The sequence below is a fragment of the Paroedura picta genome, chromosome 18 (genome assembly GCF_049243985.1).
Source record: "Paroedura picta isolate Pp20150507F chromosome 18, Ppicta_v3.0, whole genome shotgun sequence".
NCBI lineage: Eukaryota > Metazoa > Chordata > Lepidosauria > Squamata > Gekkonidae > Paroedura > Paroedura picta.
The window spans coordinates 3217004-3233209 of NC_135386.1; the positions used below are offsets into that span (position 1 = coordinate 3217004).

General features: G+C 49.3%; 1 protein-coding gene across 5 annotated transcripts in view; it reads left to right on the forward strand.

Annotated features, from left to right (window-relative positions):
• Positions 1-16206, forward strand: part of SCAPER (S-phase cyclin A associated protein in the ER) — a 121594-nt gene that overhangs the window by 48601 nt on the left and 56787 nt on the right. For all 5 annotated transcript variants that reach the window (XM_077318168.1, XM_077318169.1, XM_077318166.1 and 2 more), the window contains 7 exons: positions 233-373; positions 2274-2429; positions 2622-2764; positions 4641-4722; positions 5243-5395; positions 6223-6330; positions 9934-10070. In XM_077318168.1, coding sequence (XP_077174283.1) covers positions 233-373; positions 2274-2429; positions 2622-2764; positions 4641-4722; positions 5243-5395; positions 6223-6330; positions 9934-10070 — 920 coding nt within the window. The remainder of the gene's footprint in view (positions 1-232; positions 374-2273; positions 2430-2621; positions 2765-4640; positions 4723-5242; positions 5396-6222; positions 6331-9933; positions 10071-16206) is intronic.

Here is a 16206-nt window from a genome sequence, read left to right on the forward strand (position 1 = left end):
GGACCAGGCAGGAGGGGATGGGGAAGACCTCAACTTGAGACTCTGGAAGTCCATAGCCAGTTTGAATGGACAAATACACATTTCAGCAGACCATGGGTCCATTTCATTATGAGTTAGTCTTACGTCAGTGTTAATTCAACCCTGCTTGCTGTTATTTAGTAAGGTAAAAAGCTTGAAAACAATGCTTCCTTTAAAAAATATCTGATTATGGCCCGCTTCCTTTTTTTCACAGGAAAAGGACGTCCGGAAATGGAAGGAAGAATTATTGGATCAGAGGCGGAGAATGATGGAAGAGAAGCTCCTCCATGCCGAATTCAAGCGAGAGGTCCAGCTTCAAGCGATTGTGAAGAAAGCCCAAGAGGAGGAAGCAAAGGTGAGCCTTGGGCATCAGATACCATTATTTCACTGAACCCCTATGAAACGGCCTTCTACTGAATCAGACCACAGGTCCATGAAAATCAGTATTGCCTCCTCGGGTTGCAAGTGGTTCTCCAGGGTCCCAGATCAAGGCCTTTCCCACCCCCTTCTGCCTGGTCCTTTAACTGGAGATGCCAGGAATTGAACATGGGACCTTCTGCATGCACTTTGCCAATGAGCTAAACAGAAGGTCCCAGGTTCCATCCCCAGCATCTCCCGTTCAAAGGACCAGGCAGGAGGTGATGGGAAAGACCTCGTCCTGAGACCCTGGAGAGCAGCTGCCTGTCAGACAGTACTGACTCTGATGGACTGAGATCTGATTCAGCGCAAGACCTGCTGGAGGGGAGGTTGATTTCCCCGGAAAAGAATTACACACCCCTTGTCCCACATGGTTAAGAACATAAGCCCTGTTGAATCAGAACAATAATCTTATCTGTCCAGCCTCCCATCTCACCCAGTGGCCAGCCAGTTCCACTGGAGGGCCAACAACAGGACAGAGAGGCCGAGGCCTTCCAAAGAACATCAAAAGAGCCCTGCTGGGTCAGACCAATGAGTGCCCTTGGGCCAGGCGTAATTCTCTCAGAGCTCTGTCAGCCTTACCTGCCTCACAGGGTGTCTGTTGTGGGAGGAAGAAGGGTAGTGCTTTGAGACTCCCATGAGTAGTAAACAGCAGGGGACAAAAAGCCAGCTGTCCTTCGTTCACACATTTCCCTGGACTTTGAGCCATAAGCAGGAAACCACCCAGTGCCCCTGCACGCAGAAGAGTGCTATCCCTGAGCTTTGGACAAAACAAGTCCATCGTTCCCAAATCTCCCGAGGAAAGCAGAATTGGCTTAGTTCGTTCGTGCCAACAGGCTGAATCTGTCAGCTAATATGGAGGTGGTTTCCTAATAAGGTTTATCTTTGTTATTCGGTTAAACCCACGTGACCCCTGTAAGCATGTTAATTAAATAACGTCCCCTAATGCCCAGCCCAGCAGATGCGTCTTGCATACGTTCAAGGGGCGGAAATTGGTCGTCCCCGGCCTGACGGAGACCAGAGATTAATTGGGTCAGAAGCGGCGGCTCGCTGGCGGAGGGGGAGGCAAAGGCCACGTCTTCCGCCACTGTCCTTTTTACGGATTAAAGTCCCACCGCTGGGGTGTTCGCTGAGCCGCAAAATCCATTCTGTAAATGTGTTCCGCTGGGTAAACAAGATTTCAGAAACCTGGCTCCCCGTTTGGCCACTTAGCGTTCTGTCGGTCGTTTTGTTGTTGTTTTTTCCCCCCTCTCTGACAGCCCCAGTAAAATCGAACAACGTGTTAAAAAAAATCTCTGGCTCATTCTTCCTTTCAATAAGTTTCATGCTATATCTCTTTTTTTAATTCCTTGACGGTTCATGTTCAGAGCTTTATGAGGATAAGAGGAACCATGTTGTGTCAGGCCAAAGGGCCCATCCAGCCCAACCCTCTGTGTCACACTGTAGTCAAAACCCGGGTCCACCAGTGGGGCCAGAACACCAGAATCCCTCCCACTGTCCCCCCCCCCCCCAAAGCACCAAGAAGACAGAACATCCCTGCCCCTGTCAAAAGAACAGAAGAGAAGCCATGTTGGATCAGGCCAATGGCCCATCCACTTGGGAGCATGTGACTGGCCCAAGGAGATCGGCTGTCCATGTCAGGGTCCGGCCAAGTGGTTAGATTGTTGTTTCCGAGCGCAGCGCAGAAGAGAAAAAGGCAACTGAATCAGTTTTCACGCACAGCCTTCTGTTTAATGGTGATTGTTTCCGGAAGGTTTGCGTGGCACGTCCGGCGCTTGGCCGGGGAGGTAGCCATTTAACTCCTCGTTTCTCGTCTTCGGACTCTGGTTTAACGGCAGGTCAACGAGATCGCCTTTATAAACACGCTGGAGGCGCAGAATAAGCGCCACGATGTCCTGTCCAAGCTCAAAGAGTACGAGCAGAGGCTGAACGAACTGCAGGAGGAGCGCCAGCGAAGGCAGGAAGAGAAGCAAGCTCGTGACGAAGCTGTTCAGGTACGCAGCCGGGCCGCAAGCAGGCGGTAGGTGATCTGCAAAAATATAAGGACAGTACCAAGGTTGGCCTCCTGGCCTGCCTCACCCCGCCCCACCCCTCCTCAAACGCTCCGTCCACGGGCTGCTGGATCCCGACAGATCTCTCCATGTCATTGAAACCTTAAGAACCAAAGATTAATTCTTTCTCTTCAGGAACGGAAAAGAGCTTTGGAAGCCGAACGGCAAGCCCGGGTGGAGGAGCTGCTCATGAGAAGGAAAGAGCAAGAAGCTCGGATCGAGCAGCAGCGTCAGGAGAAGGAGCGAGCCCGCGAAGACGCCGCCCGTGAAAGGGCCAGGTAGCTTCCTCCCACCTTTCGGGCTTTGCTACAGTGACTCCTTATGCGGCTCATGATGGTTAACAGATAGACTTGGGTTTAGAAATTTATTCAAAAGGCTGGACTACTGCAATGTGCCCTGCTCGGGGCTTGCCCTTGGAGGCTGTTCCGAAGTTATCACTTGGTCCAGAATACAGATTTCTGGGGTTAGCCAAAATGAAAGCCAGTCTTGGAGCATGGTTATTATTGTTTAGCAGGCAAGGGACCTTTGGAGGTGGCTTGCCATTTCCCGCCCTCATGTCACGACCCCTCATGTTCTTTGGAGGCACTACCCCCCAAATCCTTAGAGCCCCCCCCCATCCAAATACTAGCCAGGGTCAACCCTGATTAGCGTCCAAGATTGGGCATGCCTGGGCTATCCGGGCAAGGGCTCAGATCATGACGGTTAACAGAAATGTGTGACTTTACAGTGAAGTTCTGGACTACTGTAATGATCCCTCCGAGGGGTCATCCCTTGAAGGCTGTTCAGAAAGACTTGCTTCGCCTATGTACAAGCGCTTGCTTCAGATAACAGCCAAGGCCGGGGGCGGCCGGCCGGTGACCTCACAAAACAGAGCACCCCAGACCAATCACGTTTGTGATCCGATTGTGAGTCAGATCTCTTGGGGTTCCATCCAGCCTCGCGCACAAGGCTGCATCTGCGCACATCGCGAGAGTCACCTAGAGAGCTGTGGGGGAAATCGGGAGCACCCCCCCATGTTTTTCCATGCGCAGGATCGGGGCCCCTTAGTGCCTTTCGGGTTGATCGCACGGAGAGCAGTCGCAGGAGAACAGAGAGCCCTCGGTGGGTGTGTTCGTCATTAATGGCATGGGCGTGTCCACAGCCCCAGGGAATGCTGGGGGCCATGGCTAGCCTGGCCCTCTGAAGGCTCGATCCAGTAGCCAGGTCCTTAGCTTGCTGCAGCCCCACTGAGGAGGGGTTTTCATGGAGAAAATTCCACTCGGTACTTCGGAGCCGGGAACAGCACGCAGCCAGGCTAGGACGAGCGCTAACCGTTTGGAAGAATTCTGCCCCGTTGGGAATTACGTCCCCACTTTTGGGGTGAGGGGAATGTCCCTGAATGCGTGCCCTTGCTGTTCTTTTCCCCCAGCACGACATAAATAACCGAAAATTTCACACCTCCGTAGTGACAATTAAGGCCCTGTTACGAAAGGATTAAAATCCGTGAAGCTGCCAACTCTGATTTCTTCCGCCCTGATGATGCTTCACATCCAATTCTTGGAAATGTCTCATGCGTGATTTCTGAACTGCTTGAACTTCAAAGAACAAGCATGCAGAAATTTGCAGCTCTTAGCTGCCTCTGTTCATGCAGCCTCAGTGTAAAAGTTAGGAGATGGCCACTATTTCATCCGTCCATCCATCCATCGGTCCTTTCTTCTGTGACTAAAATAAAAACGACCTGGGTTCAGTAGTTTATCATATTGTTGCTCTTCGTCCCTGAAGCCCTTTCTGATCCGTTAAAAGAGGTGGTATATGGAGGAGCGTGTATATTAAGTTCCCCTCAAGTCACTCCCAACTTAAGGGCTCAGCTATGAATTAACATTCTCCAAAACTTTTTTACCATTAGCAGCCATTCGCAGGTCTTGCAAACTGAAGGTCAGTCTGTGGTGCTCCGCTCCTTAGCGTATTTAAACTCTGCTGACAATCTCAGCAGGTCACGCACGGAGGTGGCGGGCGAATCCCAAATTGGTCAAGTGGACTATTTTTTGGAATTGATATGTTCCCTTGCTTTAAAAGAACAAAATCTGCAAGCAAACCACAGGCCATTGGTTTAGACCTGGTACGAATCGGTTCTTTGAATTCCGCTTTTTCACACGGAGTTTCTTATTTCGGCAGAGATCGCGAGGAGAGGCTAGCGGCTCTGACCGCCGCCCAGCAGGAGGCCATGGAAGAACTCCAGAAGAAGATTCAGCTGAAGGTTAGTCGGAGAGACGATAAGATCAAACAAAGTGATTGTCTCAGGGGACAGTCTAGAGCTGTTTAGCACCAAGGTGGATGAAAATTGCCAGAAAACTGTACTAAACAGTAATCCAACTTTCTGATCTTACATAGTTGTTGGAGTTTCTCTGGCTTTTAATTTCAATTGTTTTTATCCTTTCTGATACATTTGTAAACTGAAGTTGCAACTCAGAGGGAGCGGGACTTGTGACCCACGGGGAGCGGGGCAAGTTACCCAGGGGGAGCAGGGCTTGCGACCCAGGGGGAGCGGGGCTTGCAACGGAGAAGGAAGCGGGACATACGAACCCAAGGGAACCATTTGGGTACCCTTTGAACGGTGACTTTAAAAAAATGAAATAACTTGATTAGTTAGTTCTAGGATTTTTGCAAATTCATCATTTCCGGTACCGGTATTTGACCCCAAGTCGAGCACAGCACTGTAGCGGTCCTACTTTTTGTCACTCCGGTGTTCTGATTTGGGTTCCTCCTCCTGCACCCAGCATGATGAGAGCATCCGAAGACACATGGAGCAGATCGAGCAGAGGAAAGAAAAAGCTGCCGAACTGAGCAGTGGAAGACACGCGAATACTGACTATGCCCCCAAACTGACACCGTATGAGCGGAAGAAGCAGTGTTCCTTGTGCAACGTCTTGGTAAGGTCACTGTCACGGGGGGAGGATGTAGGGTTTTCGATACTGTGATTTTAGGGATACATGGAATGTTGGAGAAAGGAGGGAGGGCCGTGGCTTAGTGGTAGGGCCTCTGCTTTGCATGCCGAAGGGGCCAAGTTCAGTCCCCGGCATCTCCACTTTAAAAAGAATCTGGTGATATCTCTTACCTGACACCCTGGGGAGCCAAGTGTTTTTAGAAAGTGGGCCAGGGGCAAATAGGACTTTTGCCCAGCTTCTGATTGGCCATTGGGGATTCGATGGCCTGGATTTTTTAGAACTTTGCTTTCTTCACGGTGTGACTGAAGGTAAGTTGTGGCAGCCATTTTGTGGAGGGCTCTGCTTCCTGTGGTGGCCATTTTGTGGCTGGTTCTGCTCTGGTGGCGGCCATTTTATGGCTAGCTCTGCTTCCTGTGGTGGCCATTTTGTGGCTGGTTCTGCTCTGGTGGCGGCCATTTTATGGCTAGCTCTGCTTCCTGTGGCGGCCATTTTGTGGCGGGCTCTGCTTCCTGTGGCGACCATTTTGTGCCTGCCCACCATGCCATATCAGAATTCCGAAGGCGCCCAGAGGCTAAAAATGTCTGAGGACCACTGCCATAGGGTTTTTCAAGGAAACAGACAAACAGAAGTTGTTGAATATCACCTTCCATTGCATGACAACCCTGATTTTCCTTAGTATTGTCACATTTAAAGACCAAGCTTGCCTGATGAGATTGTGGCTTTACTTATTGCCCTCTTTGGCCGACGTTCGATTTATTTATTTGGCGATCATAAGCTGAGAGTAATCGATTGTGCTGTGTTTTTTCCCCTAGATTTCCTCAGAGGTCTATCTTTTCAGCCATATTAAAGGGAAAAAGCATCAACAAGCGGTGAGGGAGAACAGCAGCATTCAAGGGCGGGAGCTGTCGGACGAAGAAGTGGTACGTGCTTTAACAAAATCACCCTCTGCGTTCTCTTCGCAGTTTCCTTAACGCTATCTAAGCTGAAATATTTTCCAGTGCATAAGTCAATGCAGTAACACACAATTTTTTTTTGGGGGGGGGGGAAACTTGGTAAAGCAAATTACGATTTTGGAAGACCACAGTGTGATCCCAACCGTCATGTATTTATTTGCTTTTTAAATAGTCTTTCTCGCCGAGACGCAAAATTTGGCTGCCTCTTTTTGCTTAAGATGCACAACTGGGAAAGAGCGATCCGATTGGCTTATTTATGTAGTTATTCCAAAATTTGTATCCCGCCTTTCTGCCCCTGCACGGACCACCGAAGGTGGGCACCAGGAAGATATGGACAGGCACCATGCTGGGAGCCCCTGCCCTCGCTGCCCAGTTCACCGAAATTTCAGTTTTCATGGGGTATTTTTTCGGGCCGTTTATAAAATACCAGCGGGCCTAACCGCGATGGAACTATTTGATCTATTTATTTCGTTCCGTGCAAAGGGCTGTATTTGCGCGAGTCTCCAAAGGAAACACAAAGGACTCGGGGACTTATTTCTACCTGTGTTTTTGAAAATTACGTCTTGTTTGAGTAAGGTTTCCACTTGTCGGGGGGGTCTTGTTTTGTATTTAATCAGTGGAGGTCCCTGCAGTGAACACACTTAAACTTATTACTTGTCATGTCTGACGTTTCCATGGTAAATGGCCCCTTCTCCTTTTGACGGATAGGATTTTATTTATGCCACCCCTGACCTAATAAAACGTCACCTTTGGCCTTCTGCACTTGACACTCGAGAGAACGTACACTTGATCTTTGACACGTTTTGTTGTGAGCTCAGCCGGAATAACGGCTGCATGTCCGAACAGAAAGCTTCCGTGAATAGAAACCTCGCCCCCAAAGTTTTCGGGTCTCTTTTCTTTCTTTCAAGCCGCCACTAGGACCGGCGCGGTCCGCTTGCCTCGGATTACCGGAAAATCCCGATGGCAAAAGGTTATCTGTATTCGCTCCGCTGGTGGGCCGTCTCGCCGAGATTAAAGGCAGCTCACGCTTTTAAAAAAAGGCAGTCGGAACAGCATGAGACACGGCAGGGAATAAAAGTGGACTGCAAGATGATCAGTGCACTAAAAGCAGTATAATACGTGCAGGATGTGCAAGGCAGCAGAGCTGGATTGCGAAATTTCCAAACCGTGCAACAAATAAAATGTGTTTTTTAAAAAACCCTTTGTTCAGAGTCCCTAGGACAGAGCAACAAGGGTCTTCCCTTGGGGATGTCTCATCTCATCTCATAAATCATATTTCATTTAACCCAAAACCATGATCTGGGACCCTGGCTCAGGGGCAGAGCCTCTGCTTGGCAGGCAGAAGGTCCCAGGTTCAATCCCCGGCATCTCCAGTTAAAGGACCAGGCAGGAGGGGATGGGGAAGGCCTTGATCTGGGACCCTGGCTCAGGGGCAGAGCCTCTGCTTGGCAGGCAGAAAGTCCCAGGTTCAATCCCCGGCATCTCCAGTTGAAAGGATGATGTAGTAGGTGATATGAAAACCCCCTGACTGAGACCCTGGAAAGCTGCTGCCAATCTGAAGAGGGACTTTGATGGGCCAAGGGTGTGATTCATTAGAAGACAGTTTCATGTGTTCATGTTACTTAGCACCAGTGGCCATTCCTTGTGTTTCTGCTTCTTCAGAAGCTCAAGGGCAATCAGGGCTGTAAGATGAAGCTAACCTTGTTCAGGTGCCAGTCCTTAGCCTTCAGCGGAAAGTACTCATTAAGTGAAGCTCTCTTCTTCAAAATATTTTCTTTTTGCGCAAGTAAGATCAGAGCAGTTCACAGAATATCGTTTTGCGAGGCCCAGAAATGCTGATATACAAGCTTCTGACTCTCAGCGTTTATTATAAGTTACCCGTTGGCATTCGGTGGTCTCCAGCCTTAAACCCAGGCAAATTTTGCAGATTTCATCGCCGCCTGCAATTATCAGAAACGTACACACATGGCACGGCGCAGCAATCCGCAGCCTTTGTAATGTCCTTTTGACATCCGATCCCTTCCCGATCTGCCGGTGGAAGCTCTTCCCTCGCCCCTTAGATATCAGGCCCGGCCCCCGCACTAATCCTGCGCTTTGATCCGGCCTTTGCCGGAGTGACAGCCGAGTGGTCACAAAACATGTTATTACGATTTTGATGCCTCCCAAAGATGGAGCCGAAGATTAACCCGAAAGCCGAAACCTCTGGGAAAACCTCTTTTCAGGGGGGGGGGGAGGACACCCGAGTCGCCGTGCATGGCGCATCCCGCAGCCGATGCCGTGTTGCGCATGATGACAGCTCAGGCCTGTCTTCCCCCCTCCCTCCCGCTCAGAGAAAGGTGAAGGCATGAATGCGTGGAATTCGTATAGTCGCTGATAAAGACATCTGTTAAGTCGCCGATGAGATCAGAGGAGGTGCCGGGTTCATCCTTCCTTACTACCTGAGAGAGTTGGCCATGAGTTGGCATAAGAGGATGAAGTGTCACCTTATATTTGAAGGCACACATGAAGGGAGACCTTTCACAGGGTGGGTGAAAGCCACCTTCCTTCTGCCGTCGGACGAAATGGCACAGAGGCAGACAAGCTAAGGGGTTGACAAGCTAAGGGAAAGGCGCACGTTTTGTCGCTTAACTCTTTCCTTGGGATCCCAAATGGGCTCTGGGACGGCAGGCCAGGGGGGTACGCTTTGTCCTATGGGCTGGTGTGGTGGTAGAGTGGTTAGAGCAGACTTTCTCAACCAGGGTTTCATGGAAGGGTTTCCTGAATGGGTGGGAGGTCATTTATGTAGAGATGTAAAATTTGTTAAACGTTTATCGGTTGATACGACCATATATGGTTATGTCAACCCGCCCGTCCCTCCCAAAATGGCCAATGATGGGCCTGGAGGGGGTAGGAAGGGGAGGGGCCCCAGGTGATGTTGGTGGTGGTTGGAAGTTGAGGGATGCCTCTTGCACGGAAGATTCCTTACCATAGAGTCCGTGAGATAGACAGGAACATTGTCTCACCTTTCTGAGCTCTCCGACACCGTCTGAGTCCCTTAGAGACAAATTCCTGTTTCCTGCTGCTGCTTCAGAAATCTCTTCCTCTCTCCTGCCTGCCTGCAGCATGGTGGATTAAGCCCTGTAAAAACCCCAAATGATATGGGGACCAGGGCTTAGCATTTCAGCAACTAGATGGTTTCATAGGACTCATCTTACCCAGTCCGGCATTTTCTTGTCTTTTTTAAAACGCCAACCTGAGGGAGAGTTCTGTGTAACTCAAAAGCTTGCTCATTGCTTTTAGTGTGTCTTAGCCCTGAGATCACAGTAGCGACCTCGCGGTGGTTCCAGCGTTTCTCTTGTATAATATACACAGACAAGACAACCCCTGTGTCACCGTGCACTTCTTTATTATCTAGAAATAACAGCTTGTGGCTTATTTCCTTTATTGTTGCATGCCAGCGCATTATGCTGCCTTGAGTCTTGTGTTTTATTTTTATTTTTAATGGTAAACCACCCCTAAATTCCGTGAGGCGGAGGTAGTGTCATCAAAGCAGGAGAAAAATGACAAAATAAGCCATTTGCCCTCCCGCAGGAGCACCTGTCGCTAAAGAAGTACATCGTGGATATCGTCGTGGAAAGCTCGGTCCCCACGGAACCCTCAAAAGACAGCGAGGAGCGCCAGAAGACGAAAAAGAAGGCCAAGAAACTGAAGACCCGAATGAGCTCAAGGTAGCGAAACCATTTTTTCTTCTTTTTCTTTCGTCCTTCATCCCCCCCCCGCCCCTCGGAAGAAAAAAAAAAAAACCTATGAAAATCTTTTTCCTTTTTTTTTTTTTTTGTAACTTTAAAGTTATTTGCTTTTGGGAACATCTTTGAAAATAACACCGATGCGCCTAATTTATGGCCACTTTCTCTGATTGAGGAAGAAAAGGGAATATCGATCGGCAGCCCCGGCTTTCACCTGTTAAGAGCTTTCCCCGTAATTGGACGCCAGAACTCTTGCCAAAACCATAGCCCCTTCTCGCATACAATGGCATGTTTAAGTATGTGTAAACCGGGCCTATTTTTCTTCCCGGCTATTGATTTTGAAATGAAGTCTCCCAAGAAAATCAATAGTAATCAACAAATAGAAGCCCGGCCGGCCGGCCCGTCAGCTCTCCCCCCTTCCCCGGCCGAGGGCCATCAATTTTGTCGCCTGACGCGCAACACGGCCAAAGTTAGAAATATCTCAGGACGGGCAAGCGAGCTGTCAGACCCGCCGTTCATCACGGGACCGAAAATGTGACATCCCACGGATCTGATACCCAAGGAGGCCCGGCTCACATCTCGGCCCCACGGTGCCCCCCGTTGGAGCTTATCGGCTCTGCAGTGTAATTTGTCATTGATACTGTTGTTCTTTAAATGACTCCCTTTTCGCTGGGCTCCTTTCGCCATCCTTGAGACCCATTAGGAGCGATGAAATATTGCCGCAGTGTTTTAATAGTCAAAAGGGCTCGATGCGAAACCCAGCTGGGTAACTTTATTGGCACGGCCTCGGTGATTGCTGGGTGTGTTTTTCCTTAAGTTGCGTTTAATGCCGCCGATATCCCCCTTGCCTTTTTAATTTACTTCCATTTCTCTCCCCCCTTTCATCCTTTCTCTCTCTGCCGGGCGGCGGCGAACGGGCTTAGCGAAAATCACACAACGGCGTCGCGATAGTTGAGCGCGTTAGGAAGGATTTGGGGGTTGCTAGGCAGCGTTCAAGATGGCGTCCGTGGGCGTATTTACATTCCAGAAGACTTTGCAGGACAGCAAAGTATAGCCCCGACAGAGGGAATATGCCTGGGATGTTTTGGAATAAATAACAATTTAGGGACCTGCGAGGAAATCCCACAAGAGGAAGATTTGGGGAACATCTCCACATTCCAATCTCACCTGCAACATACAGTCTGCAATTAGGAGTTTTTGCCAGTCTGCTGTTTTCGGAGAGCAGCCAGTGCTTTTGGTCTTCATCGAGAGGGGGAGCTACTAAGATACAGGCTATCATTTTTGGAGATTCACATACGGCTTTTCTGCCTTAGCACTCGATGCTGCCAGACGTCATGAAGCCTTGTAGGTTGATCCCTTTATTTATTCCTTACACACGCACACCCCTTTCTCCCCAGGGGGAACCCAAAGCGGCTTCCATCATTCTCCTCTCTTCTGTTTTATCCCCACAACAACCTTGTGAGGTAGGTGAGGCTGAGAGCATGTGACCGGCCCGAGGTCACCCAGCAAGGTCACCCGTGGAGCAAGTGGGGATTCGAACCTGCGTTTCCCAGATCCTAGCCCCACCTCTTCGCCACCACTGCACACTGGTTCCCGACGCTTAGGAGAGTGTTTGTCCGTACCCCGATCATATTAAGGAAGTTATAATCAATAAAACATTGTGTCTCTCCGTTTGAAGTGCCCCCTGGTATGGCACAAGCTGTTACATGCCTGAGAACTTATCTCAGTTGTTCCATCTCGCCGTTGTTGGAAATTGCTCATTTGGTCACTTTTTTAGGTTTAAAGATGTCAGGTGAAAGGTCAAAGACCAAAATGCTCTTAATCCTCCTCTTAATCCATCTAACATTTTAGGGTTGGAATAAAGAGACTCTCCTCATCGCTCTTTTGGAGGATTGTCCGAACCGGACCTTTAATTTTAACGCCGGCCCAACGTGAGACTTGTCCAGCTAAAGGACTCCCAAATTCGTACGTGATTTTCAGGCACCAGGAAATTTGTGAGATGTGAAAACGGCCAAAAGCCTTCAGAACGCGCTAAATGGCTTTTTATCACTGGCCGACATCTGCAATCTTAAATCAAAATTGAGCCGTCAACAGCGGCAGAGGTGACAGAAGGGACAGGCTGTAATCAGTAAGATTATCTGTTCTCTTAAAGAAATTTCCTGGCGCGTATTAACAATATTTATCACCCGGCGCCATTAGGCAGGTGCTGCTGACGCTGATCTATAGCAGAGCAAATGATTTCGTATTAACGTGTATGTGATGCTATCAAAATATCTCTGCGAGCGGCAGGCTGATGGAAATGAAATTATTCCTAATGGAAGACACCGGTCTTGGTGCCGATAGGATCACTGGCTTTGTTTGCCCACAGAACTTCCAACGTGACACCTTCGTGCCTATCTCTGTGTTTATCTTCTTCATTTGTGCGCTGCCTTCCCTCCCAAAAGCGGCTGGCGTTTGTCCTTTCTTCTCCGCTCTTACTACAGAGTTAAACTTCGACAATTCGGCATCCCAAACCCCCAGTGATAATAGTAGTAGCAAAGAAGACGATAATAAGGATTGATACAACCGTATTAGCCAGAAAGTTGTCCAGAACTGACTGTCTGTCAACTTTAATTTCATAGGGGGGAATACCGATATCGGCTAGATATCAGGAAAGAAAATTTCACCGTCCGTGTAGTTCAGCAGTGGAATCGGCTGCCTAAGGAGGTGGGGAGCTCCCCTTCACTGGTGGTCTTCCAGCAGCGGCTGGACAGAAAATTATTATGGAAGCTTGAGGCTGATCCTGCATTGAATTGGACTAGATGGCCTGTCTGGCCTCTTCCAACTCTAGGATTCTATGACATATTGGCCACTGCTAAGAATCCTAAGAATGATCTTAGGATCTTTTCCAGCCACGAGAGTCTGTAGCTTATATTGGACTGGCAGACAAACCAGATTCTTTAAAAAGGGAGAAACATCTGCGAAATTTTGGACACTCCAATAAAGAGTGGAGCAAAAAAGCCGTTTACCCTGTTCTCCTCCCCCCCTACAGATAGATAGATTTTACAGATAAATCCCCATTTGCAAGTTTAAGTACAGTATTTAGGGTTTAAAAGTCTTATGATATCTTTTTTTTTTCATGGCCATGATGGCTCTTATTTTCTTGGCTGCAGGGGCGTAAAGAGCCATTCTGCTGGAGGTATACGGTTCAATGTCAGACCATAAATAAACCCAATTTGTCCTGCTGGGGCAAATAGACTTCCTTGGTTCATCAGATAGTGGACATGTTAAGATGTAACAGGTGAGATCCTCAACATCCAAGTTTCCACACATACATAGGCCCCTTGGGATACGTGAGAATTGGGCAAATCGCAGGGCTGTGGGCGTAGCTCGGAACCTTAAACAGGTAAGAGCCATCCGTAGCGGCATAGAAGCAACGTTGGACAAATACGCCATGGAACGAGCGGGGATTCGTATCCGAGTCTCCCAGACACGCGTCCAAAATTCCTAACTGCAGCACCACACCGGCTCTCTTTTAAGCTCACCGCTCTTCAAAAACAATCGTGTTTTCGTTCCGTGAGGAATTGGCTTTCTTGCAATTACATGGCGTTTTTTTTATTATTGTCTGGAATAAAGTATTTAGAAACAGACTTACCTTTAAAAAAAAAAAAGCTAGGGGAAAAAAAAAAGAGAACCCAGAGCAGTCATCTGTAGCCTCCGCCAGAAAGAAAAGAGACGAAATCCCCGGACCAAACAGGTCTCCTTCTCAAAAGGGGAGTTCGAACTTAATCCCCTCGCTGGATAGGAAGCCGGTGTTAGCTAGGCGAAGACAGAGCTTGCGCCGAGCGTCTCGGGTCAGCCTGCAAGCCGCGCACGGCGCACCGCCCGGCCCGTCGGAGGTAAAAACGACAAGCTTGTATCAGAAGGGCAATTAAGGGAGAAAAGATCGCTCGGAGCACGTCCCTGGGCAGAGGGTAAATATTTGCAGAATGTACAAAACCCCACTTCTGGCCGCCGTCTTTTGTGCTAACTTGAAAACCGACTTCCGCGCTCGCCGTTCTCCGACGTCTCTCTCTCTCTCTCTCTCTGAATCCTTCCTTTCTCCCCTCTTAGATAAAGTTCAGTCTTTTCATCCCGGTCTTAAAAGCTTTTCATATTTCTGCCCCTCCCTGCCCAGGCCCCCGTGTCTGTCTGGTTCACCGCCACTCCTTCAAACAAAGAATAAAAAAGTGCCTCTCACTTCTCTCCGGGTAACATCAAAGTCGGAAGTTTTCGAAGAGCACCAATAATGACTGTGTAATTAGGTCCTTGTCAAGCCGGAGCCGGGTCTCCTGGGAGAATCCTTCTTGTCACCCGGGGCCTTGATGCCCTGGGTTTCAAACTTCGGCCTTTTTTGGCTTTGCTACCTGGATTCATAGTTCTTCTGCAATCGGCCACAGAGGCCAGGCATTCCGGATCCCATCAGGTCTCAGAAGCTAAGCAAGGTTGACCCTGGCTAGTGTGTGAATGGGAGACCTCCAAGGATTTGGGGGGCAGTTCCTTCAGACACGCTAGGGGTCATGACACGGAGGCAAAACCACCGCCGAATAACCCTTGCCTGGCTTCCGGACAAACCTCGGATCTTCTGACTGCACGCCGCATGCCACACAATAGGTCTATACTTGGGATGGGCAACGGTGGCCCTCCAGATGTTCACGGACTACGATTCCCAGGAGCCCCTGTCTGTGCCACCTCTCCGCCTGGAATTGAGAGTTGTGTCAGCGACAAACTTCCTAAGCCTTCGGCAGCTCGTGTCTGCACTCGTCCCCGGCTTCATTGATTTCTGTTCCCTACTGTCTTGGGGGAGATATGAATGACCCAAAGAAGTGCGTAATAGTTTATGGAATTAATGAAGCTGTCTTGGGTGTTCCATCTCCCAGATTCATCAGGAGAGCACTTCCTCTTGAATGTTCCAAAACCTGATTACCGCACTATTTCCTTTTGCTCGGCTCTTGGTTATGGATAGTTTTATTTAGCATCGAGCGTTGGAGGTCGCAGTATTCTATAAGTGACCTTCTACCATAGTTCCAGCCTTGGCTACCTGCTACCCAAGGTCGTACGTGAAGCCCCGTTCTTCACTTGCATTTAATAAACTGAATCCACCCAGGAGGTCCAGAGTTGCTACACAGATACAAGGGCTGACTACTCCAATATCTCTTTTGCCCTTATCTGAACTGCTCCCTGTGCTCCTCCAAGTGACAACCTTTCAGATACTTAGAACAATCACGTCCCCTTTCAACCTCCTCCAGGCTCCTCCCCCTTTCCTCATAGGGCTTGACCGGCAGGCCCCGGATCCTCCGCATTGCTCTCGTCTGCACTTTCTCCATATTGTCCACATCCTTTTTGAAATGAGGCCTCCAGAACTGCACCCCGTTCTCCCAGTGCAGTCTGAACAATGCAGCAGTTCGAACAAAGTCTTTTTAAAGGGATTGGCTTCTTATCTTTCATTGTAGGGCAAGGACCAAGAATGTCCCTGTCTTGGCAAGGTACCTTCTGAGCTTGGTTTTGCCCAAACTGTCCGACGTTGATGCATTGTTCCACTGGATGGACAGGCAACAGTTAGCGTCTTTTGGCCCAGGTTGATTCCAGGCCCAGTTAAGCCGTATCAAAGGAACACTGTCTCATTCTCCACCACACTGGCCGGCAGCCAGGGCAAACTCGAATACTTTGCATTGCCTGGACAAGTTGGTACAGCCGACGTCTGCTTGCTTTCCCTAAAGCGAAACAGCCATTCAGAGACGACCGGGTGCAGAAAATCGCAAGCCACGCCGGTCGATCGCGTTCGGTCACCAAGCATTCATGAGACCCGAATGAGTAGGAGGTCCCATCTTATTCTGTCGGCACTAACAGTAATACTTACTGGTGTGACCCTTCATCCGGCCATCCGAACCGGAAACACAGTGGCGACGCCAATGGGGCTTAGGGGCCCGACAAGCTATCACCGCGATCAAATATTTTGCTAGCTGGATAGTCATTTGTTGTTCCATGTTGCTTCGCAACCACAAAACACTGTCCTCTGCACAGACGACGTGCTTTTCAATGGAAGCCACTCATGTCTAGCATCTACAAGCCCAAGGGCGTTAGCGTCGAATATGATCGG